We start from the raw sequence: 27,816 nt of genomic DNA on the forward strand, positions 1-27,816 counted from the left end.
GGAGCCGCCGTCTGCTCCCCAATAGTTCAGCACCGCTTACACTAAATTCCTTCAGCTGAGTTTCTTGGTTAAAAATTGATCGTACTGGGGCTGCTGATGCACAAATGTAAGGGAAGATGCGAGAAACAGTAGCTGCAATGCCATATAGCAGTGGTTTCTTTTTAATCTCACTCGCCAGGACTATTTTTGTATTACATTTTTTCTTATCTTTTTTTTTACATGTACTTAAATACTCTCTTTTTTTTTTTTTCTTAAAGTATGCTAACTCAGTTTTCACAATAGAAGGCGAGTGCCTTGCCTGTGAAGCTGGTACCAGCTAAGAGACAGTGACAAGTAGAAGGTGGAGGTGGCTTGTTTAGCTGGATCAAACAATATGAGAATGAGTTTGGCCATAGCAGTGAACTAGCAATGAGCATTAAAATCCCATCTGCTTCATGACAAAAAACAAAAAAAAAAGCAAAAGCTCTTCAGTTTTCTTCTGGGCTGAAGAATTTAACCAGAATCTATGTAAGTACACTGGAAATCAGGAACAAATATATGTGGTTCTTAACCTTCAAGTATGCAATCTAAATGAAGTTAAAGTACCAAAATTAATGAAGTTTACCAGATATGATTTTACCTGACATTGCTCTTCTATTTAGAGAGGACAGTGAAACAACATCTACCTTTTCCTCTGGCAGCATTGTTTCTTGTGCAGTTACATCCAGTAAGCTCAACCTTCACTCTGTCCTTATATTTTGATATTTAAGACATGCCCACAGCAATCATAATCCCGTTTTGTATTTCATATATTTGCTTAGAAAAGTTTTTTTTATGCAATTATGAACTATGGGAATCTTTGGGAATCAAGGCTTTGAAATTACTTTTTAGGAACAATGGAAGTATTCTAATTACTTTACTCATCCTAACCCAAACTTTGTAAGTCCAAGCAATTTAATCAGTACTGTCATGGGAACTAGAGGGAGCTATGAGTTTCATTTAAAAACAAACAAACTAAAAAAACCTCACATGCTGATATTTTGACCACTGAGCTGTTTGCTGGCTGTACAGTTTAAAAAACCAAAACCAACACACTAAGTTAATCAGATTCTGCAGTGCAAACAACAGAGGCAGATGAACAGCAGCTAACCTGACATTTTCTTGTTCCAGCTCTGTCTCACTTAGCGTCAGATAATCCTAGAAGCAAGGGCACTACAGAAGGTTTATTGAAAAGGATCTTTCTTCTTTCATTTTTTAGGAGCTTCATTGCAGAACATAACCAATAACTGGCTTGATTTTTCACTAATGTCAACAACATATCACATAAAAAATTCTTACCTTTTTGATAATATTCTTCACTGTTGAAAATACAGATTGTATTGATTCCCCGATCTCAAGAGCATTCAAGCACAGAAGTATCTGATATATCCAGCCTCCTTCTGGTTTGTTCATAAGGGAAAAAAAAAGGTTTTACATTACGATTGTCAAGTTCCTATAATTCCAACTAATTTTTTTTAAGATTGCAAATTTATTTTCCTTAAAATTAAGAAACTTAACACTTACCATTACTTGGAACGTAGTTCTGGATGGCATCTGAGAAAGGCTTTTTAACATCAAATGGAGAGTCAACTACCGAACTATCCATTTTTTCTTCAGAATTTACTGAAGGAATTGCTGTTACTTTTGAATGTTGGTCACTGTCGCGTTCACTGTCTACAGGGGCATTCATTTCATGTTCCTTCTCTGGTGTTTCTTCTAGTAGCCGCCTTCTACTGCCTACTCCTGCAAATAATTGTGAAGGGAAATCATGTTTATTTTCAGAGGATTCAGCTTACACACACAAACACACACACAGTTTTATAATACATTAACCTCTATAGAGATTTTGATTTTTTTTTCTTTTATTTTCATCAACTTAAAGCCACACACTAGAGTGCTACATCAGAGTAAAAATGTGCTACAGATTTATGGTTTAAGAAATACTGGTTCCAGTAATGGTCTTGGAACAGAGTTTGGAGGATAGAGCTTTAAGCAAAACTGGTGATGTAGTAAAGTAGTTAAAATCAATGTTCAGGAAAAAATATGCTTGGTTTTGATAGTTAGCCTATAGATTCCCTGTTCAGGATTGGTAGGTCTCTTTCTTATATTATATCCAAATACAAGTGGGAAAAGCTTTACAAAAAGAAAAATTAAACATGCCGTGTATGATTAAAGATTAACAACTTCCCAACAAGGTAACAAACATCACTGCGAAATAACAAGAAACCACAGGCGTGTTCATGCAGAAGTATGACTGAAGGCACCTAGCTGCCTCAGTTTCAGTGACTTGGAGTTAAGTTTCCTGAAGGAAATAAAATACTGCTTTCAAAAATTCCCACACCTTGCTTACACATGTAGAACAAAAAAATACCATTTACAAATTGATTAATTTTTAATTCTATGCTTCAAGCCACAACTGGCCAAAGATACCCATGACAAATAGTCCAATAGTCAAAAGTCAGGAAGAGTAACTGGCTCTTGAACTATTACCATTATATTAACTCAATCTGTATCACCAGATCCCCAAAATTTCATAAATCTGTCATTAACTACTATGAGTTAGGCTTACTACCTCTTGATTTTAAATCACCAGAAGGAGAGAGTGTTGTATCTGTTATTTTTTTTCCTCAAACAAAGCATATTTTGTTCTTACTAAATCAGTGTTAGTGAAGCATTAGTCCAGTACTTTTAGCTGCAGTTTGGGCTGCACACTTAATTGTTACAGCAGACAAAAGCTCTGGCAGCTCTAGAAGAACATTCCTTTTTTCCATACATTTTTCCTGCCCAGTGTCGAAATTGTGCCCCTTTTGTGCAGACACAATCACTTGTTTCCTCTGCATAACATTGTCTTTACATGAGTAAGCTGTGATTTCATGATGAATCTTTTCAAATTGCTGGTGCAGCTGCAATTTGATTGGTAAATCTTCGCTTGGATTTGGGGACATGAACTCTGTCTGCCCTACTATGATTTTGTCAGTTTCCTTGGTTTTGCTGGATTCTGCAATAGTATTTTTTCCAAAATGCCAAGCTGTCCTTCCTCAAATGTATCTTGCATGATTTCTAAATTGATTTCATCATTTTCCGCACCTTCTACAGATTTAGTAGTATCTTTTTCTTGGTCAGTTCCTTTTCTCTTAACTCCATCTCATTCTTCTGTGCAGTATTTAACTCTACCAGTCCTACTGTCATCACTATTTTCATTTGTCTTTTTTCAATAGGACATGTATCCTCGGACTTTTTTTTATGCAGGCTTAATTGGTAGTTTTATTAAATGTATTTGCAAAGAACCCTGATGCTCTGGTAAAAATACTACCTGGAACCCTTTCTGTTATAATGTAATTTTTTTTATTTATATTTCTGGACTTTGACTCTCTCTGATTTTCAGATTCTTTCTTTTTTTCTTTCCCTTTCCTATCTTGTTTTAGTAGCAGCAATTAATTTTTCAGTATTATCCATCCTTTCAGTTACAACAGTATCTTCTTTTTCAACACAACTTTATCAGTCAGATTTTTGAGCAATTCCAGGTTGACAGGATTTAATTAATCTGGGGTTTTTTTAATAGCAGTCTGGCTTTCTAGTTTGAGCGGTTTAGAAGACACTAATGGTAATAGTGTTTTGGTTTGGTTTTTTTTTAAATCATCTTCTATTTTAGAGGGTTTCTACGGTAAAAGTTCACATTCAGTCAGACTAATATCACATGGCTGCTGCTTTTATTGTCAATAAATTTTCTTTATAAATTTTTTGAGGACTTGGATTCAGCTGGAGACTTGTATTACTGTGCCTTTTGAAGTAGTGTTTGATGATGCCTTCCAAAAGTCAGATTAATTTTCTATGTTTTTCTATCTTGCACTGTCATAACGGCTTGAATTGATGGGTGTAAACCTGATGATGCAGAATAACCTTTTCTTTTACTGTATCACATGTGATTTTTATATTTCTTTCTAAGATCTGGATTAAGACTGTCCTCTGACCCATTCTGTAGTACCAGAAGCTCCTGTTGGGAATGTAAATCTTCCTGTGTTATTTCGGCTTTACCTTTCTGATCGTGTTGCACGTTCATAGGAATTCATTCAGTTTGTAGCTTCTCTCCTGACAAGCTATCACCAAGAGCATCAAGTGTTGTCCTATCTTTTACTAATCTGGTAGATTTCGCTTGTTTTTCTTCCTCCATTGCCCTGTTTGTTATTTTGCACTGCCAGCTGAAGAGAAAGATGATTCTCTTTGGAGGTATCTGCATTACTGTTATCGGATTTGATATGTTTAACCTTCTGATTTGAGGTGCCTTCAGTTTCTTTTCCTCATAGTATTTTATCAAGGCTTATATTGAGGCCTTTTTTCATTATGGAAGCTTAGGTCTTGTATTCTCAGCAAGCAGTTTTTACCTTCCATTCTGAAACTCCCTATGTCTTCCAAGTGGCCAATTTTTTCAAAGTTTTGGTACCTGTTAAACTGAAGTCACTAGATGAGGGGTGAGGAGAGAAAGGTTGGTCTGGAGTCAGTTCTTGGGACTCCTCAGATTTATGATCCTGTTCATCATTAAAAATATCCTGACTGAAATCTTTGATGTTATTTTCATAAAAACCCAGTGGGTTGGTTTTATTCTCTGGTTTGTGAATTTTATCTTTTGCATCACCATTCATTTTGAAACGGCTTTTCGATGCTGAATTTTGTTCTGTATCACAGCATTTGACTGGTTTGCCTTTCTCAGATGTTTCCAGAGTAAGATTCTGTTCACTGTCACATGGAGTCTTCTTCATGCCCAGATGATTATCTGCAGTCCCTTGTAGTTCCCCATAACTTGGTAATTCGTTTTCTGAATTTACAGATTCTTGAATACAAGTGTTGAGGTAATTTTGTTCTTTTTGCACTGTTTCAACTATTTCCATTTTTCATTTTCCCTGCAGATGAGTTCCAATTTCCACTGTATTTTCAAAACTTAATTTTGAAGGTAAATGTAGAAAATCTTTCAAGACAGGGTCATTATAATAACCTTTTATATTGGTGTTTTCCTGACTTTCACTACTCTTAGGAACGCGTTCTTCAGCACTGGAATAACTAAACAAAGGTACATATTGTCTTTGAGATACTTCAGGTTGTACAAGTGTTTCAACACATAAAATCTGTGAAGCATCACTATTGCTAACTAATTTGACAATATGTTTTGCTTTTTCATTACTGCGTTCATTATTTTGCACAGCTAGTGAGGAAAACAGATTGCTTTCTTGGTTTACAAACTCATCATTTTCAGACGGGTCCTCATTAACTCTCTGATTTACTTGTACTTTATTGCTCTGTTATTATTTCCTTGTAATATTTCATCATCATTTTCAGTTTGACGGGTTTCATCAGTAAAAAAATATGTCATCTTGCAAACTCTGCACTTGCTCTTCTTTGGTTGTTGAACATGAAACTTCAGTATGTCTGCAAAATGGCTAAAAGAGAATAAATGGCTCTGTCCTTCAGCTATGTGAGGCTTTTCTTCTGTGGGATTTTTTTGTGTGTGTCTGAGGGATCACAATTCTGAGGTGGGCTAGGAGAAGAAGAAATCTGATCTGATGTAATTTATTCATGTCCCTGTTGATTATCATATGTGTCCATATTATAATTAATAAAGCTATCATAGATATTTGTATACCAACCTGACTGGCCATGTTTGCTTTCTGACTCCTGATTTCTCTTTTTAGCTTCGGTGTTTTTCAGCAGTTGGCTTTCTGATACCAAGTCTTGTTCTGAACTGTAAGGTTCGATTCGCTTCTCTTTGTCACCTGTTAGTATATCAAAAGATGATTCTGTGCTATTTGAGGTGCTTTTGGTGTCATTAACAGTATGCACACTTGCTGGTATCTCCCCAGGATTTGACATGTTGCTGTTTGAATCTATTATTTCTTCTGCATAATTCTCTTCATCTTCTTCACCTGTCACTGCTTTAACCATCTCCTTTGGTTCTTTAGACCACAGAGAATCACACATGGACAATGTCTGCACTTCTTCATTCTTATTTGCTTCATCCTCTCTTTCTGTGCTTTGCTGATCTTCCATAGCAATTGTATCTTTCTCGGCATGGCCAAAATTAAGAACATTACTTAAACCCAAATTAAACCAATTTGATGGGGATTCTTGGCTTTCACTCTTTTCTTCTTCTGTCCATAACTCTGTGGCTGCTGTTTCCTGTTCATTATTGGAATGTCCAGGCACACCAGAAACACCATGGATTTGTGGATCGTTTTTGTCTGCTGCTAAAGCAACATCCACATTCTCTTCACTAAAATACAGAAAGTCCGTCAGTCCACCTTGAAACCAAACAGATGCTGGGGGTGCTTGTTCCTCCTTATCATTTGGCTCCTGTAAATCATTTTCAGCAGTTACTACTATTTTTCTGCCTCGGTATGTATTTTCTTCTAAAGATTCGGTAATGGCTTTTAAGGGCTCTTCATCATTTTTACTTCCTACGGTGAACCATCCTGCAATCCAACTAGACTGAGTCGGAATGGGTTCTAATGGGGGACTGGTTTGCATTTGTTGCTCTTCAGTATCATCTTTTCTGTCCTCATTTTTTCTAACCAACTTTTTGCTTGCAGACTCCTCCTGAGTGTGAAATTCTTTGGAATCATTTTCAGAAACTGATTCAACTCTTTCTTCCTTTTGCATGGAGTCTCTTGTATGTTTTAAGAGTTCGTTTTCATGCAGCTTTGATTCTGCATCAGATGATGAATATTCATTTTCTTTGTTGTGATCATGTAATGCGCTATCTTCACTTTCAAAAGCGTACTTATCTCCATGAAGACAAAGGAAATCAGTTTCCTAAAAGAACAATATTAACTTTTAAAATGCTTTCATGTGTAATTTTCTACAGCACTGTGTAGCTCAGCAATATATCTTTATTCTCTCTCTTTCTGTGTAGTTGTACATGTGTATAACTTTACACAACGGACTATAAGTAAATATATTATTCCTAATGGTTCTATATCACTTACTAGATAAAATTTATTTTAGATGACAATAAACACGCAAATGAAGCAATAATGAAAAAATACATGTTTTGAATTATCTGAAATAAAATATGCATTGACATTTGAACTTCTAACTGGATATTAGATTTTCAGTTGCTCTGAACTGCATTGGAAAATCTGGTAATGTTGGTTTACCTTAGTGAGCACTTCAACTTCTTCTGCAATAAAAACTTCCTCAACCTTCACAGCATCTTTTGGGAAATATCCAAAGTCCTTTCCTTTCTGTAAAAAATATAAAAGGAATGAGAGCATTTAAACCTCAATGATAAGTATGTTAGGTACTTGCATGTATGCTAGAAAAGTATGAATACAAATAAACAGTTTATAGGACTGCCTCCTACCCCCTTCATTTTGTTTGGTTAGAAGATTGGTTTCTTTTTCCTTCACAAAAGTGTTCTATTTGCTATTTCAGAAAGCAAGGGGGAGTATATTACTCCATACTATTCTTTTCTGTATTATTTTTATGAATGTGTGTCTGTGCAGAATCAAACCGGTAGCCTTAACACTGCTTCAACTGAAGACAGTGTTGTGTGCACAGATGATCTCAGCCAGCTCCTACTAAAATCGGCTGCAAATTTCCCATTGACTCAGTCATGCCTTAATAACTAATGACCCAAAATAAGTTAAAAGAAAAGTAGGATATGAAATTCAGGTATCAGACCAGCTGCAGCTGAAGAGAAAATGGCAATGAAGAAATGGCAACACTACAGAAAGTAAGTTGATGATAATGATGAAAAGAAGTAAAGGTCAGTCTGACCAAGAAACCAACGAGTAACTTTACATCAAACCATTGCACTTAGTCTTTAATGTAGGAATACATCTTGGAAGGCAAGGAAGAGTGAGGTACCTGCAAAGATACTCTCAGATGAAAAAACAGGAAGGTGGAATTTCACTGTTAAACAATAAATGTGACAGATCACTTAGCAAAAAAAAAAAGTTTACCAATACCTTCTGGTTTCGAAGCACTTACACAGCTTTACTAGCAGTTGGATTTGTATCCATGCACAATGTATCTGTTCCTTCTTAGCTATAACAAAACTACATGGCTGTTCTAACTACATTGTCAATTGTTCCAAATCATTAAATATGCACATAACTTCTCTGGGAACTTTCCTTGGGCACTGAACTGTGAAGTCAGGTCCCAATACTGGCTTGCTGATTAAGCAACTGTAAAACCTTCTTACCCACAGACCTGGTGGTAGGTACCTGACCTGATAGACCTGAATGTTTTTAAGGGAATGAGATGAAATCATTATAGCTAAATGATTAGATGAAGGAGACAGAAAACTTGGATTCTGATCTTGACTTTGTTTCTCCATGAGTGATCTTTGCCTCTCTATGTCAAGATAGATTTTCGCTTTGATTTTCCCTTTCTATATAAGGATAATAACAATGACCCATCTCCCAAATACTATATTGATCCATGACTGGTTAATATTACAAAAGGGATGGAAGATCCCTAGAAGCAAGCAGACTGCAGTTGTTATGCTATTATTATACTATCTAAATTATTTATGGAGAAAGACTTTCAGATTGAAGTACTTACACTTCCTGTCCACAAGTCTTCATTTTTCCTTGAAAGTTTGGAGTATACCATTATTTCTTCCCCTGTTTTGAAGTTAAGATACCGGCAATCAGGCCCTAAGTAGTCTGTAGTGGCTTGAACTCTGCTCATTGCCGCTGGAATAGTATGTAGAAAGAAAGAAATACGTATAGCAGCCATTTTCTCTGAAGTCAGATACGTTACTGAAGAAGTCTGATACATATAAATACATTAAAATGTTTGTTAATACATCAGTATGTGCTTTGTTATGATACTAATCCATTTATATCATCAAGTGTAAAGCAAGTAATGCAAAAAGCAGCCCTATCCTGTTTTCTTTCTTATTTACTACAGACATCAGGGAGAAGAGCTCTTGTCCTATGTGGGCATTTTTCAGCCCTTATTCAGCCAAGCTTTCAATACTGAAATGGTTGTGGAGAATCAGCAAGTTCAACTATTAACGCCAGATCTAAACAGCTAAAAACATTTCCCAGGCATATTTATAATTGTATATTTTAGAAATTCTAAGTTAAATCTAGTAATTACTTTAGGGGTTTTGTCCTCTGTTTTGAACGCATTCATCTTACGAAGAAAATAGGTGAGTTTAAGCAACATAAACCTTAAACACGTTGTCAGAAACAAAGTTTCAAGTTCAATTTGGATGACTCTGAATTCTCTTTGTCTCTACCCCTGTCTCCCCACAGAAACCACTGCTGATGTCCTCTGGTGGGTTTGGAGCCCACTCCACATGCTGTTCCACAAAACCAGACATCTCTGAGCATCCAGAACCCGCTGAAGTCAGCATGGCGCCACAGGAAAATAAAGATCCATCAGCAGAGGAAACCTAAGGTCTCTTCTGCTTCCGAACAAACTATCCACATTGAAAATGCAACAATTAAGGCTGCCAAAGCAATGGAGACAGCTTAGAAACAGCTTCAATTACATACGATTATGACAGGTCTCACAAAGGTAATCAATGGATAATAAATGGGGCATTATTTATCGCTGCCCACTTGTGATTCAGTGGCTCTGCATCCTGCAGAGCTATTTACTCCCTAGGAACTCCATAACTAGTTACTGCTCTTACTTCATATTAAAGAAGGAAAAGTAAGTAAAGAGGATATATTAACATCCTTGTAAGAAGGATTACAAAACCCCCAAACTAACTAGTTTGTTCCAGTAGAAAAAAATAGAGTTTTGCAGAATGGGCTGTGAATGTTCTATAAACACAAGATATATAGTCATCTTTTTCAGTTCATAGCCTACCATTTGGGGTTTTTTTAAATCTCTTTTATACCTGTGAAGAATGAGTTAAAAATACTTTAAAGCTGCTTTATACTGCCTGTTTTGCGGAAACCTGAGAAAAACTAGCTATTCAAGAGTAATTTTACTGAACTTTGATCTTTATATACTTACACAACACAATCCAGCAAGTATTTTTTTTTCTTTTTTTTTGTTTGAAAAGTTTAAGCCTATTGCTTATAAACTTAGTATATTGACAACAAACATTTTCAGTCTGTTTCATTGCTAATTTCGACATTATGGTTCATAATAGCTGCATATACACCACAGACTCCTTTTGAAAAAAAACTTTTTTACTTACTCTCACATTCCCGATCACCACACTTCTTCCATTCTGAAAGTACCTTTGTACTCTGCAGACTTGTTAAAAATGAAATTACTAACAGCAAAATTCTCTGATCCAAGATCCTTGACATTTTAGATAAAATCTAGACTGCATTGAAACTGTATCAATGTGCAGTTAGCAAGAATAGTCTACATTATTTTTCTTAGCCTAACAAAACATTGCAAATAAATTTATAATCCTATTTTCCTTCTCTCATCTGCTTAAACAGAAGTACTCTATGCTAACCTGCTAACAATCTGCAAAGTCAGGTGTCCTGATTATACACGTATGTTTAATAATTAACTATGTTCCGATAGCTACGCTGATGTTTTGAATACAAAGAAACTAGTTCTGGTCACATCGAAGTTTAGCTTGTATCAGATAGGTTCTTTTCTACTGAGCTTCTGGAAGACTGTGTTAGGAGAAATTCAACAAGAGTTGCATTAGGATTTTTTTCCGGATTATGAATGTATTTTTAATATACATCTACCTGATTTTACGATGGACTATCAATTTTATACTTATATTGATTCGCATGATTGCTAATATAGCTACTGACAATTTTCTAGCTTTTTTATTTAATAAACTATGTTTTATGTGCACTGATACGTTTTACATTATTTATAGGTGGCCACTGGGAACTCAGAACAGAAATTTTTTTCCACATACTCCTTTGGAGTTTTCCCACGCATTAGGTGCTAAATACAATCCTTTAGCACGGGGCATACTTACTCAACTCCAAAGTCTTTTAAAGGTGGTTGGCAGTTGCCCTGGTTTCAGCTGGGATAGAGTTAATTTTTTGCTTAGTGGCTGGTACAGGGTGTTTCAGATTTAGTGTGAGAATAAGGTTGATAACACACTGATGTTTTAGTTGTTGCTAAGTAGTGCTTGTCCTAAGTTAAGGATTTTTCAGTTTCCCATGCTCTGCCAGCGAGGAGGTGCACAAGAAGCTGGGAGGGAGCACAGCCAGGACAGCTGACCCGAACCAGCCAAAGGGATATTCCATAGCATAGTCATGCCCAGTACAGAAACTGGGGGGAGCTGGCACGGAGGGGCCGATCAGTGCTTAGGGATTGATCAGTGGGTAGTAAGCAACTGCATTATATATCGCTTTTCTTGTGGGGATTTTGTTTGTTATATCCCGTTTCATTACAGTAACAGTTATTATTGTTAGTATTTTATTTTACTTTAGTTATTAAAGTGTTCTTATCTCAACCCATGAGTTTTACTTTTTTTCCGATTCTCCTTCTCATCCCACTGGGAGGGGGGAGAAGTGAGTGAGCAGCTGCATGGTGCTTAGTTGCTGGCTGGGGATGATCCATGACAGCAGTTTTCAGGCTCTTAAGATAACTAGAAAATCCATATGCTGTCTCTACATCATATATCACAGAGCGATATACCAAAGCTAAGCAGATGGTATGTCCTGCTTTTTAAGGAATACCCTCTGTTTCTTAGCAACGTATTACCCAATATGGAGGTATAAATAAAGTTTTCTCAAATACAGATTATGCTTTAAAGTAGTAATTATGCAGGGAGTTGTACACTGGTTATATAGGTATGAAGTCGTGCTATCAATGAAATCTTGCAGAGAGGTTTGCATTAGAAGTAAGCTTTGCTTCAAAGGCTTCACATCATTGTCCTGCACCTCCTTGGTGACCTAAACACATGTCTAATTGACCTAGAAAAGGGGCTTCACCTTTCCTTTCCCATGCTCCTGCGTGAGGTAGCCTCTTCTCTCTCCCTTCTTGATAGCACCCCAAGAATCTATATTCCTGCCCAACCTGATAATATTTGCAGTCATATGCTTCCTAGTAGGCCTGCCCCTCCTCCAGTCCTGAGCGTGACTCACGCAGAATTCACTCTGCTTTCTCTTTCCATGAAGCTAAGCTGTATCCTACTTGCAGCATAGCTCCCCCTCCCTCCTGTCCACAATTCAAACCTGCCGGACACTGGTGCTTAGCCTGACCTACTGAGCCAGCAAACAGATCATCTGCTGGAGGTTGGGAGAGAGGGCACAAAGTGAGCCAGGGTCACGTTAACCAGCAATGTCCTACAAACAAAAAGTCACAGTAGATGACATGTCCTCCAGTTGCAATCTAACACTTTGGCCCCTTCCTTTGCCACATGACTCGGTAGTCAGACAGGCCTATCCTATGACCTAGTCCACCAGCTGCCTCTGCTGTTAGGTAATCCTCCGCAGAGCTGTCTTGTGCACCAGGGAAAATACACTAGAGATCCCCACCACTGTATATTATGTATATATACCACTGAATAGTTCCCACCACTCGCTCCTGACTAGCTTTGATGCAGCCCCATCCCCAGCATCAACATTCACTCCCCTTCAATTCCCTGGATCTTGTGTGGCTTAGAGGGTCAGTGCTTTGGGACCTTCCCTGGGGTCCTCTAGGTTTATCTCTAGGAGGTGAAAGGGGAGAAATGGAATACCAAGCAGCTAAAACGTGACAAAAAGGAGGTGGTGGAGTCACCATCCCTGGAGGTGTTTAAGAAAAGACTGAATGTGGCACTCAGTGCCATGGTCTAGTTGACACGGCTGCGTTAGGGCAAAGACTGGACTCTGATCCCAGAGGTCTCTCCCAGCCAAATCAATTCTGTGAAATGCAAAGAAACCTAGTAAGCAGAAAAGTAGGATGGGCATTTTTTTTTTTTTTTTTAACTTCCAAGTCTCTACAGATTAGGACAGATTGGTGAGAAGGAACATACAAGAAATTTATATTGGGGCAACTCTCTATATACTAAGTATTGTACAAAATCAAAAAAAGGACAATATTCTTATCCCACCAAGATTAACGACTGGCCAGAAGAGTCTTTTGTAATGTTGCACACCAACCATGGAACATGGGACAAAAAACAATAATGGGCCTAGAAAGGTTAACAGTCCCTTTTTGAGTCTGGTAACATGGAGCTGATTCACCTAAAAATGGAAAAGCCAGGTATTCTGACACCTAAAATTACATACTTCAGCAAGTTTGTGTGGGAGAACAAACTATGAGACCCACACCTTGAGATTTGCACATTATTACTGTAGTTGTCAAAATAGCTCTGAAAATAGTTCCGACTTCATTTTCATATGAATACCCAAACTAACTCTGAAGTCTTTATATGGAGACAAAATGTTGCAGCTCATCTTAGCTACCCAGTTTAATCTACATCTGCAATTTTTGAGTTTCTCCGGGCACTGTCCACTGTATAGCTTAGTCTCAACAATCATTCTTCTAGGTTTGAAGCTGTTAAAAGGCTGATGTGATCCGCACTGCTGTGATCTCTGTTCTGTTTTATTTGTTCCTCTAGTCACTTCAATAATAAATTGTATTTATATCAAATATTATTTTCTTCTGGGTGTAAATCCTATACCTGCAGATGGTATACACACATAACTTTTAATCACCTTTGAACTAAAGTCAAAGATTCACGGAGTTTATCATAGCTGGCTTCCAAAGGACAAAGTTGAAAGCTTTATAGCAGATAGAGTCAGACTTCATCTAACTTCTGTTCTGCTGAACTGAAGCAACAAATGTGAGTACTACTATATATGCAAAGACAAAAAATACTAATGAAAAAGTAAGACCTATTTCCAACAGCTTTTGCTAGGATGAAACCATTAACTTTTTATTTGCAGTGACATCTTACTGAGCTAGAAATCCAGAGATCCCTTGTGATATATTAAAATTCACAGAAGGATCAACTCAGAATTAATAGTGTAATTTAAATAAACCGAGTAGTATGGCACACTGGATGGCTCTTTTAAGACATGACTTTGTATAAGAGATGTTGCATTTCCTAGACTATTCAATATCTGCATTAACAATAAAGATCCCAAAGCAAATCATAAGTTGGTAAAAGTGCTCCTAAGTAGATTAAAGTCAACATCTATCTTAGAATAACAACTGTATATACAGCTTTGGTTATATTCTTATGATAGCACCAAAAGGCTCCATACAGAATGCAGGGTTTCACTGTGTAAGGATATTGCACTAATACATAGAAAAATATAGTCCATGGCAAAAGCACTTTAAAAATATAGTTCTCTTGACTTAGGATGTTTGGATGAAAATACAGATCAACTTTTACATTGCATCAAATGTCATGCCAAAGAGATTGTATTTCTTCTTCAAACAAGTATATTTTAAAATTAATAAGTCAAAGGAAGAAAAGGAACACTAATTTACTCTTCCCGTTAGACAACTCTAAACAGGTAAGAGTCATTCATCATCCAGATTCAAACCAACTTTTTCAGCCAGGATAACAAATAGCAAGAAAAAGCCATTATTGCTTCCCTATTACAAAAACGGTTACAAGCATGTCAACTCACAGTGCATTTCTAAAAAATCGTGGAACTTGTGACTACTATTACTTTGAATCTTGATAATACATTCCCAAGCTTTGAATGCCTCACATTTGGCCATATAATAGAACATTGTCACCTAATAACAACTGCTTGAACAAGGTTTGTGGTAAAACACAGGTTTGCTATAAAGTGGTGGTGGTGGGGGAAATAAATTCTATCCTCCAACACACAGATCTCTTTATATTACTCATACACCACTGCCACAGCATTCGATCCCATCATAAACACACGTAGTCTCAGAGAAATACTTTGAGCAGGGAAATTAATTTTAAAGATCTGGGACATACATAAAATGTTTGTCCTGTTGTACCACAGTAATTGCTACAAAATCAGCAGTTGAACCCAAATCTCAGAATTATAAGTGGGACCTAACTACAAGACCATTACTTTCCTGATAAACAAGACATGCTCTAGAAATCTATTTGCAAATTTACTGGGTTTGGAAATTAATTTTGCTGGAGGGAGCTGTTTAGTTCACTAATACCTATTTTCCACAGAAAAATTATGTTCAGGTTTCCTTTGAATACATACAACGAAACTGTTCTAAGCACAAAGACATCACCTTAATAAAGGAGCAGGAACTTGAAGAGGTGTACTTTTTATGCAAAGTCATGTTTCAGCTTATAATTAATGAACAATCTGCATAAAATCTACTCTGACAAGGACTCTGAGTGGAGCACCATTGAAAACCCATTCTTGGAGCCTTCCACTTTATCTGTGCATCAGGACTGAAGAAAAAGACAAGTAAATTGTATAGAGTCAGTGCATAGTATAAAAGCTCTTAAAAAAAAAACAACCAACAAACAAAAAAACCCACCAAACCCCCAACCACCTTCTAAAGTTATACTTACTGCTAGAAGGGACATTCTGATGGAAGCATTTCACAAGAGAGGCATAGAGCATACATGGTATGTTGCCCACTCACATAAAGCATCTCAACTTCATTCTTAATTTCCCCCCTTTTTTGTTGTTCATTTTTCTGCATTACTTGAGTGAAAGAACAAGGTACTTTTCCTTTGATCTCTACTCACCACTACAGGGAAGTAAGAAAATGTTTTAATAATTCCCTACTCCTGTGCTATCTACACTTAATTCTCAGAATCCCCAAACTGTTGCATCAAATTCAGTCTTGAAATTGTCAGCTATTTGAAACAGCAGACTGGGAACACTAGGAAGGAAATGGTACCCGTGGTCTCAGCCCTACCCACAGCTCTAAAATTGTTTCAGGCTAAGAGGATGAGACCTTGAGGGCAAATGTAACAATTACTAAAAATGCCACTGCTTTAGAAAGACACAGGTCTTTATGTAATATTGCGCTAATAGTATACTACTATCTTATAGTATTTGTGTAGTGGAATATTGGTTGGACTCTCTAGCTTTTAGAAAACTTCATTCTTATGATGTTATCACATGCTGATGTTTATGTCGGATTGAACTACTTAGATTTAGTAAGGCTAACTACTAATTAACAGCACAGTTTAACCATGGTAGTAAGTTTCTTCTAACAAACATTAAACTATCAAATACATCACCAGCTTTGTACTCAGCAACAAAACACCTGTGTTTTCACCTTGTCAAAAATACATTGCTGCCTGTAATATACACTGAAACGACGTAATCAATCCAATCCCTAGTTCAGCTACCTGGACCCACCACATTGCTTTTATAAACCCTGTTAATACGCTCCTCTGAAACAGTGGTTTCTGCCTAGCAAACTACTTCTTTAGCTTTGCATAATGACTACAGTATCAGCCATTAAAACCTGTACAGTAAATACACTACAGCAGTGAATCACTCAAGCTCAAAATAAGAAACCTTAAAAATACTCAATGTTAGGGGAAAAAAGAAAAATATAACTGACAAAATTAAAATGACTTCCAAAGGCAATTTGGAGTGTGAAGTTAGTTGAAACATGCAAACCAGCCATTACTCAACTACTCAGTATAAATTTGTCCCTTGTGGTAAACTGCTGTGTTCACATCTTCGATAAGGCATTTGAACTTCTGCTTGTCCTTCAAAAAAGGCGGCACATTAAACAACCACATTCCTCTGAAGGGAAGGAAATATTGTTGGAGACTACTGACAAGAACTAAAAATGATTCTTAGGTGTAGTGAAGCAGAGGCAGATAGGATATTGTTGCAGTAAATGGACTGAAGAATCAGAATAAAGCATTGAACTTGTTCAGAAGGAGGAAGCCTAAGGAGCTTTCCCACTGCATCTACTGGTGCTGAAAGAACACTCCACTTCATCCATTGCTAGACACGTTTCTTTAAGCCAGGAATTTCAGCACTTCAGAACACAGAAATCTGCCAAAAAAATCCAAAAATTGACAGCCTCTCAAACTAGAATTTTGTGAAAGTCTGCTTTATGTTCCAGAAAAATGGGGTATATACAGCATTGTGTACACTAAAATAAGCTCACATCATTTCCATTCCAAAATCTTTCTAGGACTTCCTGGTCTGTGATTTGGTATATGTGATACGAGAATTCTCTTCCTGCTAAGACAATACAGATTATAGCAGTGTTTCATATTCAGTTAACAGGCATTAAATGAATCCCGTAAGAACAATTTTGGATACAGAGCTTCTAAGGTACATTATCTGCAGTTATGATTCAGGCTTTAAATGTAGAAAGACTAAGGTAATACACCTGTGTTATAGAAAACATCATAGGCACTGAGTAGTCTACAAAGCCACATTTATTTGCACATTTACAGAACAGAGCAACAGATGTTATTGTTTTCCATACAAAATCATATAAAAACAGTATTCACCTTCATAGATAACACCATACCACTTTAAGTGTTATTAAATACATTCAGAAAGCATTCTTGCACGCACACAACATTAGCATTACGTAGTCCCAGGTAACTCCCAACACTGCAATGTAATTATTCCTAGTGGTATGAAGGGATCAAAGATTAGTCTGAAACTAAAATAAAAAGAATCCTGGTTGAGAAGCAAGCTGGTCTTTCCTCCACTAGCCATCAAAGCAAGGAACATCAAACAGATTACCTGTCTCCAAAACATAGCTGTAAATACTACTGAAGCACCTGCAGAAGGCAGGTAAGAGTGGTATTCCAGACTGACATGAGCTATCTTGGCCAGTGTTAACATTTCAATTTAATCACTGCTTGCTATGGATAGGAAAAAGTTTTCTAAAACTGGAAGATAGAATTGAGTAAGAGCTTGCGATTACAGAAAAAAAAACAAACAAAAAGCATAGATCTAAATCAATTACTTTCCCTTCCTACCCAGCACTGAAGAGACTACTCCCTTTACTGGGTCTTGAGATTCCCATTCTTGCAAGGAATAGAGGGGAAAAGCAAAATTTTACATTTCCTGCCACTCTGCCTCCCTAAATATGATCTAAAAGGGTAATTTAATTGTTAACAGGACATCTCAAACAATTTCTTTAAAACGCACATTTATTTCTACAAAAAAAAAAGTGTATGATACAGAAGTGATCAAACCTACTTAAAGGTTTACCTATTAAAATATACAGAGGATCTTAATGAAGTACAGGATATTTAAAAAAAGATGCAAAGGAGTGTTAATCTTTTATTTTTACATTTTCAGGAACTTCACATAATTTTGGTAAGTAACCTTTTACAAAATTATGTAAAAAGTACAAGAATGCCTGGTAAACAGTCTGCATTTTTCCAAAAGATTTTTTACAGCATGCAATTCTTAAGGCAGCCTTCTCCTCCTCCTTACAAGGAATCCTTTCACTCAAATAATCTTCCGCTGCAAAGATTAGGCTAATGAAGCTTGGTCTCTTCTGTTAACGCCTTTTGTCTTTCCTGTCTGATTTACGGTCTCTTTCACTCCGTGAAGTTCTCTTGCCTGACCGACTACTTTCTGATATAGACCTCTTTCTGTCAGATCTTGAACTTTTATCCTTTGAGCTTTTGGTATCTCTGCTCCCACCTTTTGAGGACTTGTGACTCCTATCTACTCCTGAAGCATCCCTTCGCTTCCTGTCCGTGCTCCTTCTGCGTTTTCTATCTCTGTTATGCCCTCTTCCTCGGCTTCGACTTCTACTTTCACTACTGCTAGAGCTACTGCTGCTACTGTCCCTGCTAGTACTTCCACTTGTAGTGCTGCTGCTGGTGGAACTACTCCGAGTGCTACTGCTGCCAGTGCTGGAACTACTTCCACTACTAGTACTGCTTGAAGTACTACTGCTACTACTGCTGCTGCTACTACGGCTATGACTCTTACCAGTTTTGTTCCCTGCCCTACCCCTGCTTCTACTCCTAGTCTTACTCTTAATTTCTACACTCGGTGTCTGAGTCTGCTCGGTCTGTGCCTCAACCACTTTTATAGACGTCACAGCATTTTCATCCTTGTCTGCCTGGGGCTCTGTATCCTGAGTGGACTGAGACAATTGAGGTGACTGTGGCAGTGGCACAGACTGTGGCTGAGGTAGAACCTCAGCCACAGGTTCTGGCTGAGCTTCAGGTGCCTTCTCCTGTTTTTCGTCAGGTTCAGCTTCAATTTCTGGTTTGATACCTTTCCCCTTCTCAGGGGAAGGAACACTACACACTTTGTCTGGCTGAGCATCACACTCCATTTCTGGTCCCACTTCTTTGCCATTTTCGTTTTCTACAGGTTCTACACTATCTGCCTCATTCATTTCAGCCACATCGTGCTCATTATCCACTGGCTGAATGTTTTCACTTTCCTCTTTTACAGCTGTGACCTCTTCATGCTGACCATCCTGTTGCTTGTCATTCTCCCTCACCTCAGTAGTTTCTTCTACTTTAACCTCCATTTCATGTTTCTGTTCATCCTCTTCCTGTTCTTTCTCTGCATCGCTATGCCCTGAACCTATTTTTCCCTTTTCCTCCCCTGCCTCCTCCATTTCTACATCATTGTGCTGATTACCTGTCTCCATCTCTTCCACCTGCTGAGCCACCTTACCCTCTTCCTGCTCCTTGTTCTGTTCTTCCTTCTTTTCTTCATTTTGCACCTCCTGCTGTTCTTTTTCCTTCACAGATTGTCTTCTGGGTCTGGCCTCCATTTTGTTAATCTGCTCTGCAAATTCATTTCGCCTGCTTTCAAAGAGTGCTATGGAATAAATGCATAAATAATAGTTTCAGATAATCTACAGACACTGAAATCCATTTTCCCCTTAACTATGAGCTAATAAGTTATCAAATTGTTTTAACTTATAAATACTGCATCCTTATTCATTCTGAAGTAGCAAGCCATTCATGCATAATGAAAAAGACTGCTAGTTACCTTAAGAAAACAAAGCAAAGGGGATAGTCAGCTCAGTTGAGTATCAGAACAGTAAAGCCCTAAGTCTAAGCTAACAAAAAGAGGTTTTGATTTCATTAAAATCAATCCAACCAACAGTATATCAAAATAATACCTTAATGTCCTGGTATTTATATATTAACAAGGTTATACTTCCTAAGGTAAACAAAAGATAGTGAGAATCAGCAAAAAGCTGGTTAGGTATTAAGAAAGCTTAAATAACGTAAGCTATTTGGACAGGTGAGCTAGCTTCTCTTCTTACCCCTCCACCCCACACAATGAAGAAAAGCTCCTTAAAAAAAAAGGCCAATACATTCTCAGTTTAATAAAAAAAGAACAGTAGGACTACCATCAACCGCAGTATTTTAAATTGTTTTCCAAAAGAAAAATATAGTCATCCTGTGAAACAGAAATGAAGACACATTAAGGAAAAAAAAAATCATCATAAAGTTCTAGTGCTGTGCTTAAGAAAACACTAGTCAAATCCTTTGTAAAACCCTGCATTTTCTTGGGTCTTCAATCCATAGCATCTGTCTTTTCAAAAACTGAGTTGCTACGCTGGCATACATCTGGGTACTAAAACTAACATAAAGGACCATGTTTTAAACACATACCTCTGAGATTATGCATACACCTCTTTTGACTTCTTGTAAGAGAATCAAAGCACATCCAACATAAAAATAAGTCACTGAAAGAGTAATGTTCACTTATGATGAACACCCATGCAAGAATGTACAGTTTGTCCTATGAAATTCATGTATTTAAGCAGAGAGATTTAAAAGAAACTTGTACAGCAAACATCAAAGGGAGGCAAGAACAACAGCCTTCACATCACAAAGACCACTTACCATTCATCTTTTTCTGTGACTCTTCCATCAGTTTCTGTGTAGCAGGACACATTCTGCCAGGTATGTAGAATAAATGGGGTTTTGTCTTTGTTCTTATGTATTTAATTATTTTGGCATTATGTTCGTTCCATTCTTCTTGCTGAGAAATGAATGAAAATAACCCTAAGATACACAAGGATAGTTTAAACAGGAGAAAGAGCAAGTGCAAAACTAAAAACTCACCAACTGCGCAAGCTCAACCTTTTGCTCCAGTAACCGCAGCTCTGTCTGTTTAGCACGTCTTTCTTCAAAGAGTTCTCGCCTTTCATTTTCAACTTGCTTTCTTTCTTCCTCTGCCTGCACTTCAAGTTTTTGTTCAATTTCTTGTCGTCTCTTTTGCTAAGATAAATAAAGAAGTATCTCAATTTTTTTTTCTTGATTTAGAAAGTGGTCTAGTTTGGTCCAGTTAAAATTTTGAATTCACACCATTAAAGGCATTCCTAAAAACACATTAAGAAATATCTCCTAAATTAGAGGTAAAGGAAGAAAAGACTGACATTGCTTACTGACACCTAATTTTTTTGTGGGTTAACTTTAAAATTATGGGCCCCTGTGGATTTCTGTCTGCTTTTCTATCATTCAGTTTGGATTTCAATTTTCAATACAAGCTTCAACATTTTTTTTTCCCCAGTGGCAGAAAAAAAAAGAAATATATTTCAGGTATTCCGGTTTGAGAGAAAAAAGTCAGCTCCCCCAGAAACAAACGAGGGCCTGGAGACTGGTGCTTGTGACCAATAAAGCATATTACATCGCGAATACTGCCACTATATTCATCGCTAATTAGATATATTACTATAATTCAAAAGCCCTGTTTGTATGTTCTTGACAGCCATATGCTCAGATTGTACAATAGTTGTCTAAAAAAAAAATACAATTTAGTGCCTGGACAACAAAATAGCTGTGTTATAAATCTCCTCAGGCCTCTACTTTGATTTATAGTAAGTTTTTGTGTATGAAGAGAACAATGCCTACATAAATTCTCAGAAATATGTTGCTAGGAGCAGTAACTCCTCAAAGTCTCTTTATGCAAACAGATAACTACTATAGATTAGACGAGGACTTCATGTTTCTAGACCATCCTAATCAATAGTTTCTTATTCTAAAGGCAAGCAGGCAAGAGAGAATTTGGGTCCTTTCTCATGTGCTAATGAGAAGTTAGATACAACAGCAGGATATCCAAATACTGAATCTGAAAGTAATCAATACCAACACTGCAAGCCAGCTATGCTAACACTACACAGAAAAGGTTTTAAGTTTAAAAACTTTGTATCTGCTTCCACCGGACTGTGAAAGTAGAACTTTCAAACACTGTTTTTAATCTAAAGATTATTAGTATTAACTGAATAACCTATATAGGGAAACAGTAAACAAATACCATATCCTCCACAATTTAAAAGGGCATACTAGGAATAAAGTTACCACCATCCTATGTACAAGTTTTTTTGAAGTTAGCACTGAGCTATGGAAAAAGCTTTCATTTCAGTACAATCACATATCCATTTATTAAAAACAGAAATTCTTGTTATCTGTACTGGGAGGGGGAAGCCATTTGTAGTCAGATAGCATAATACACCCATACATTTCTGTATACTTGGTTATAATTTAAACATCTGGAACATCAGGGTGGGCACTGCTTCAGCAATACTGAATCACCATTATTTACAGAAGTAGCCTATGACCTATTAAATAGTTACCTGACTAAATTCCATTTACTTTGAAATAATCCCCAAATAATGTAAACAAGAAAAAAGACAATCTATTTTGTATTTTACATGTTTTAAAAATGTACATCAATTAAAAAAAAACAATCAACAAAACATTGCCTTTTCACTTCTGCAATGGTCAGAAATAATGTTGTAAGGTCATGAAATTGTTAGAGTCCCTTTCCTGCCTCCCACCCCAATTCCACTGAAGTAAACCAAACAAAAGCCTACATGCACTCTTATAAATTTTTTGCACCTGCAACCTACACCGTAGGAAATTTTCATTCCTATTTGAAGCAGCTTAACCACACAATTTTGCTTTATTATTTACAATCTGATAGAACTAAAAATAAGTACCCTCTCAGTAGCAACTGTGGACTCCTGTTTAAATTTCTGAAGAGTGCCCATCAACAAGCCAAATATACGTCGATTCCTGAATAAAAACAAAAAGAAGTTTGAGATTCAATTCAAGTACTAAGATTTTTATTTGCATAAACAATCAGAGAAACTTTCTACCTCAGAGATGTTTATTTTTAAAGGCTCAGTATTACTCAAGGCCATTAGCAACAGAACACATACTGACTGTGCCAACAGCCAAGGATATAACTTACAGTGACATATCATATTTTGCTTAAGAGTAAGCTGCAGCTCTTATCCATAACACAGCACAGTTGGTACTTGGAAAATTAGAATCCTGCACATTTTACATCTGGAAATAATGACACTAAGGAAGTATTAAAAAAAAAAATAAATCCCAAAGCAGACAGTACTGAAGAAAAGGTTGAGTAAATACAGTGTGAGCTATCAGTAAGGCAGTGAACCGGGAGGTCATTGGGCTTTCTGAAAAATGTACCCCCCCGCCCCGCTCAGAGGATTAAGGAGAAACGGAGCCACAGGGGAGTGAAAGCTTATCAGTCACAGTTTGCCTAACCGTATCTTCTACAATGAAACACTGCACTGTGGGATGAAACCAGAATTGCTCTCATCCAATTAAGTATTGTTTTGAGAAAACTAAGTAAACTCTTCAAGGAATTCCCTTCTTCTAAACAAGAAATGATTTTGTGAATTTCACTTTTCTTTCTTTCCATTTAATCCCAAATTAAGCCTTTACAGCAAGAGGCACGCTCTCTTATTTGCCTTGAACTTTTACCCAATTAAGAGAGAAAAGGAAATGCTACTCTCTTCACTTAGTACCACTCTGCTACAGTGGCACAAACCTGACATGGAAAGGTAAAGGTCCTTGTATATTAAACAGCAGAAATAGAAACAGACAAAGAATTGAGAGCCAGTGATTACTCAAAGTGTATTTGTATGTGAATGACATCCGAGAAGACACTGAGCAAAATAAAGAGTTCAATGGATGCTGTCCTCTAAAAGAGCCTTTTTCCACCATAAGTCACAGAGATCAATACTGGTTTTCTCATTTCCCCAGAAGATTGCTGAAATGCAAAACAGTAAAACTACAATTCTGAGGAAACAAGCTTTTAGTGCCTGAAGCTCTACAAGTCCACTAAGAATTTTGAAAGTCTTTCTGTGAGGAAAGCAGTGGGAAACTGGTGACGGAAGCAAAAACAGTCTGTTAGTGGTGCGTAAATGTAAAAGAAGCAAGCGAAGTGCCTTTTCTGTGCTAATTGATCTGTGGTCCCTATCAGAGAAGCTCTATATAGTTCCTTATTCCAGCTCTCATTCTACTATTTATTTCAAGTATGGGTTATTATTACACCAGGTGAGCTGCACACTGAAGTGGATGGAGTCTAAGAGGTCGAACACAGTTGCAAATTTGCTTTTCCAACACCTCTTCCCAACAGAGCTGCATTTCAGCAAGAATTTTTATGAGCTACCCTGACACAAAATATGGGAAAAGGAGACATACATAGGAGGAAATCTAAAAAGCAGGCAAAAGGAAGGTCAGGCTGTACACACAATAATGAGTCTGAAAGTAATAGGAGGAAAAAAAACATATGATGGAACTACTGCATTAAAAAAAGGTGGGGGGACCCACACCCAAAAGCCTCCTTCAGGCAACAAAATAAATGACATACCAAGACAGATGTAACAGTCCAAACTGTTAAGCAACCAATGAAGCTATATGTATTTCTGTCTTATTCAAAGACAATCAGTTACAATAGCACTAGCAAAACTATTCCTGTAGGTGGCCTCAGAAGTAGAACCCCTGTCAGTTATGTGAAGTGAATGAGGCGTTGTTACTGCTCTGAAGTATTTTGAGAGAGTATTTTTTAAAAAATCAATTTAATACCATTATGGTACATCTTCAACATCATCTTTGATACATAATAGCATCTGTATAATACTTTTTAAACCTACTTCCTATGCTAGCACTCAGAAGTACCCTGTTAGTGCTTACAAGAGATTTCTGCATACCTTTGTTTTCCTTTCTCATCCATATTTTGATCTTGTATAAGGTCACGACGTGTTCGCTCTTTGGAGGTAGCGACAACAGAAGATGGCAACGCTGGCTACAACAAAGAAAAACAAACTACTTTGTTCATGTTCCAAATTAGTAAGTTTCTTCCTGCACAGCTCCATTTATCATGTATTACCTTTTTAATGTCATCATCCTCTGCGTCGCTTTCTTGGCGTGATTCTCTTCTTGTCCGACGTTCTCCACCCAGCCTGAGGAAGAAGCAGCACTAGTGGTCACTACAGAACATATATTTAAGAGACCATCTGTTCTAAGATGAGAAAAATATAAGTCAGCATATCTACTCAGAACCACCAACACTTTCAGTAAAAATCTCCCCACTGTTCCAATGACCAGCAATTAGCATTTTACAGACAGAATCTACTGTTGATAAAAATCAGTGAGAGAAAACAGTTTAAGTTTTAATACAATTTGCACAGTAAAGTAAAATGGAAGAACCTGCATTACTACTATATTTGATGGTTTAGAACACCTTTGGAATTTATTTCTTGTTTTTAATTAGTTTGTACTTTTTCCAGAATCTTTAAAACGGCTACTGGTAAAGGGGATCGTGAGACAAATTTAAATGCATCAAGATATAAAGGTTGGTATGATTTTTCAAATGGAAAGTGAAATTTAAGTTACCAAGCCAAATACCTAGAAAACAGGTGAGGAGCAGCAGAACACTTAGGACCTGAGGACTTGGATGAACTGAGTCTTTAACAAAGAACAACTAGGCAGTGTATTAAATCAAAGTTATCTTCAGCTTTCACTCTCAGCTTTGTGGCACAGCACTTTACTACTGGTAAAGTTGTTTCACAGTATTAATTTTGCGTTAACTCAAAAATTCAAAAGCAAGCCTTGCTTCAGTCAAGGACTACCATTGCACATAAGTGCCCATAGAATGAAGCTCACTATAATCAGTCATATATGACAGATCTGGATGGAGATATGAAAGTTCAAGATCCGAGTCTATTGTCACACTGTAAGCATTCAACTTATTGATTAGGAGATCTCAGTCATAGAATCATAGAATCACTTGGGCTGGAAGGGACCGTTAGAGGTCATCTAGTCCAACCCCCCTGCGGTAAGCATGGACATCTCCAACTAGATAAGGTTGCTCAGAGCCCCATCCGGCCTGACCTTGAATGCCTCCAGGGATGGGGCTTCCACCACCTCTCTGGGCAACCTGTTCCAGTGCTTCACCACCCTCATTGTAAAAAATTTTTTCCTTATGTCAAGTTTAAATCTACCCTCTTTTAGTTTAAAACCATTACCCCTTGTTCTATCACAGCAGACCCTGCTAAAAAGTCTGTCCCCATCTCTCATATAGGCCCCCTTCAGGTATTGGAAGGCCGCAATGAGGTCACCTCGAAGCCTCCTCTTCTCCAGGCTGAACAATCCCAACTCTCTCAGCCTGTCTTCATAGGAGAGGTGCTCCAGCCCTCGGATCATTTTCCTTGCCCTCCTCTGGACCTTCTCCAACAGGTCCATGTCTTTCCTGTGCTGAGGGCTCCAGAGCTGGATACAATACTTCAGGTGGGGTCTCACCAATAATTCAATTTGTGTCTACTGTAAAACAAATCTGGGCTACTAAGCAGAATATAATATAGCAGATTGTACACCAAGTAAAACAGAAAATTCCAAGACTCTTTGTATTGCTATACCTTTATATTATTGCTATAACCTTTACATTGCTATAAGGTATTAAAAAAAACCTCAAGATATTTCACCACAGTCAATTACATTTCCAAGAAGTCTTGAATATGTTATCTTGAAGAAGACAGTGATATCATCAGTTATTAATAGCTCCTGAATCTCAGTATCTTAAATTTACTGTTATAAATTCTCATTCTGATAAAGCAAGTTCTCTACATCAGTTTTCGCACCCACCTACTGGCTGCCCCTTCAAGATCCCTCTGTTTGGCTGGGGGTCCTCCTCCACTATCCGAGAATCCACGCCTAAAAAGAAAACACTTGTGATCTCCGAACAAGCTAGGCTAATCCCAGGTCCACCTTAAGCCTGCACAATCAAACTGTATTTTGGCTTTGTGGTCATGATGTAACAACAAGTTTTATTCAGCTCTATCATCATTTACTGTTACTACTGCGATAAAGTGTTTAAACATACTGCTTGTGGACCAACTAATTTAAACTTGAATTTCTGCACTAATTTAATTGAGCAGCTACACTAAAACAAGGAGCCCCATTATGTTCAATGTTCATATTGGCAATAATTTTCACAATGTACTAAGCCTTAACCAGCAGTTTAATATTGAAATTCAACAACAACAAAAAAATCCACTACATACTCTGTTAAGAAAGAAAACAAAAATTGGCCTTTTCATTCTACTTGGCAAGGGCAGGGGGGGAATGGGGAGGAAAAAAAGGAAAATCCACAACAAAACACTAGCGGTTTTACCCATGTGTGCTTTAAAATTCCTGTTGACTTCAACTTTTCTGTTCTTCCCAGAACAGCTACCAGCTTTTTAATTACCGAGATACTGATTTTGAACAACTTCAAAAAGACAAGATCCCAGATACCACATAACAGCTCCCTCCACTTCGAGGTTTCCCCTCATTTTTCAGGTTAACAGCTGAAAGGGTTACGGAAAACCACCAGTTTAAACGTGTTATAACTCAGAATGAGAAGGTGATTTAAATCTCAGGTGGTGATATAAAACCCCAAATGCCCTGTAGGCCACCTTTGGCGCCTGCTTACTGAAACAGCAGCACAATAAGGAACAGGATCAGACGAGAAATATGAAACACCGTAGGGTAAGGACAGCAAACTAACGCCAGGGTAAACGGTGGAAGAAACCCCACTGCCCTTTTCTGCAGCTCCTTACCTTAGCAATAAGCTCCCACGCCCTCTACCTCCACCAGAGCCCGTGACGGCCAGCAGCCTGTTTTGAGGCGGCCTGCAAGAGACCGCGGGCGTTGTTAGTGGTACCTGCCCCGACCCCCGGGCCGCT

At 37.5% G+C, this 27,816-nt stretch overlaps 2 protein-coding genes across 2 annotated transcripts; both read right to left on the bottom strand.

Moving 5' to 3' along the window:
- Positions 1-1,542: 1,542 nt before the first annotated feature.
- On the bottom strand, positions 1,543-10,289 carry MIA2 (melanoma inhibitory activity 2; the record flags this gene model as incomplete). Its single annotated transcript, XM_009699264.1, has 6 exons — positions 10,175-10,289; positions 8,575-8,708; positions 7,164-7,250; positions 5,658-6,819; positions 4,460-4,846; positions 1,543-1,761 (listed from the first exon to the last, which is right to left on the bottom strand). Coding segments are annotated over exons 1-6 (2,104 nt in total), but the record flags the coding sequence as incomplete, so codon positions are not given.
- A 6,956-nt stretch (positions 10,290-17,245) lies between these two features.
- Positions 17,246-27,762, bottom strand: PNN (pinin, desmosome associated protein; the record flags this gene model as incomplete). Its single annotated transcript, XM_009699265.1, has 8 exons — positions 17,246-19,637; positions 20,678-20,816; positions 20,900-21,055; positions 22,777-22,852; positions 24,802-24,896; positions 24,981-25,053; positions 26,735-26,803; positions 27,691-27,762. Coding segments are annotated over 8 exons (1,969 nt in total), but the record flags the coding sequence as incomplete, so codon positions are not given.
- Between the last annotated feature and the right edge of the window lie 54 nt (positions 27,763-27,816).

Source organism: Cariama cristata, unplaced genomic scaffold (genome assembly GCF_000690535.1).
Source record: "Cariama cristata isolate BGI_N322 unplaced genomic scaffold, ASM69053v1 scaffold33134, whole genome shotgun sequence".
Lineage (NCBI taxonomy): Eukaryota > Metazoa > Chordata > Aves > Cariamiformes > Cariamidae > Cariama > Cariama cristata.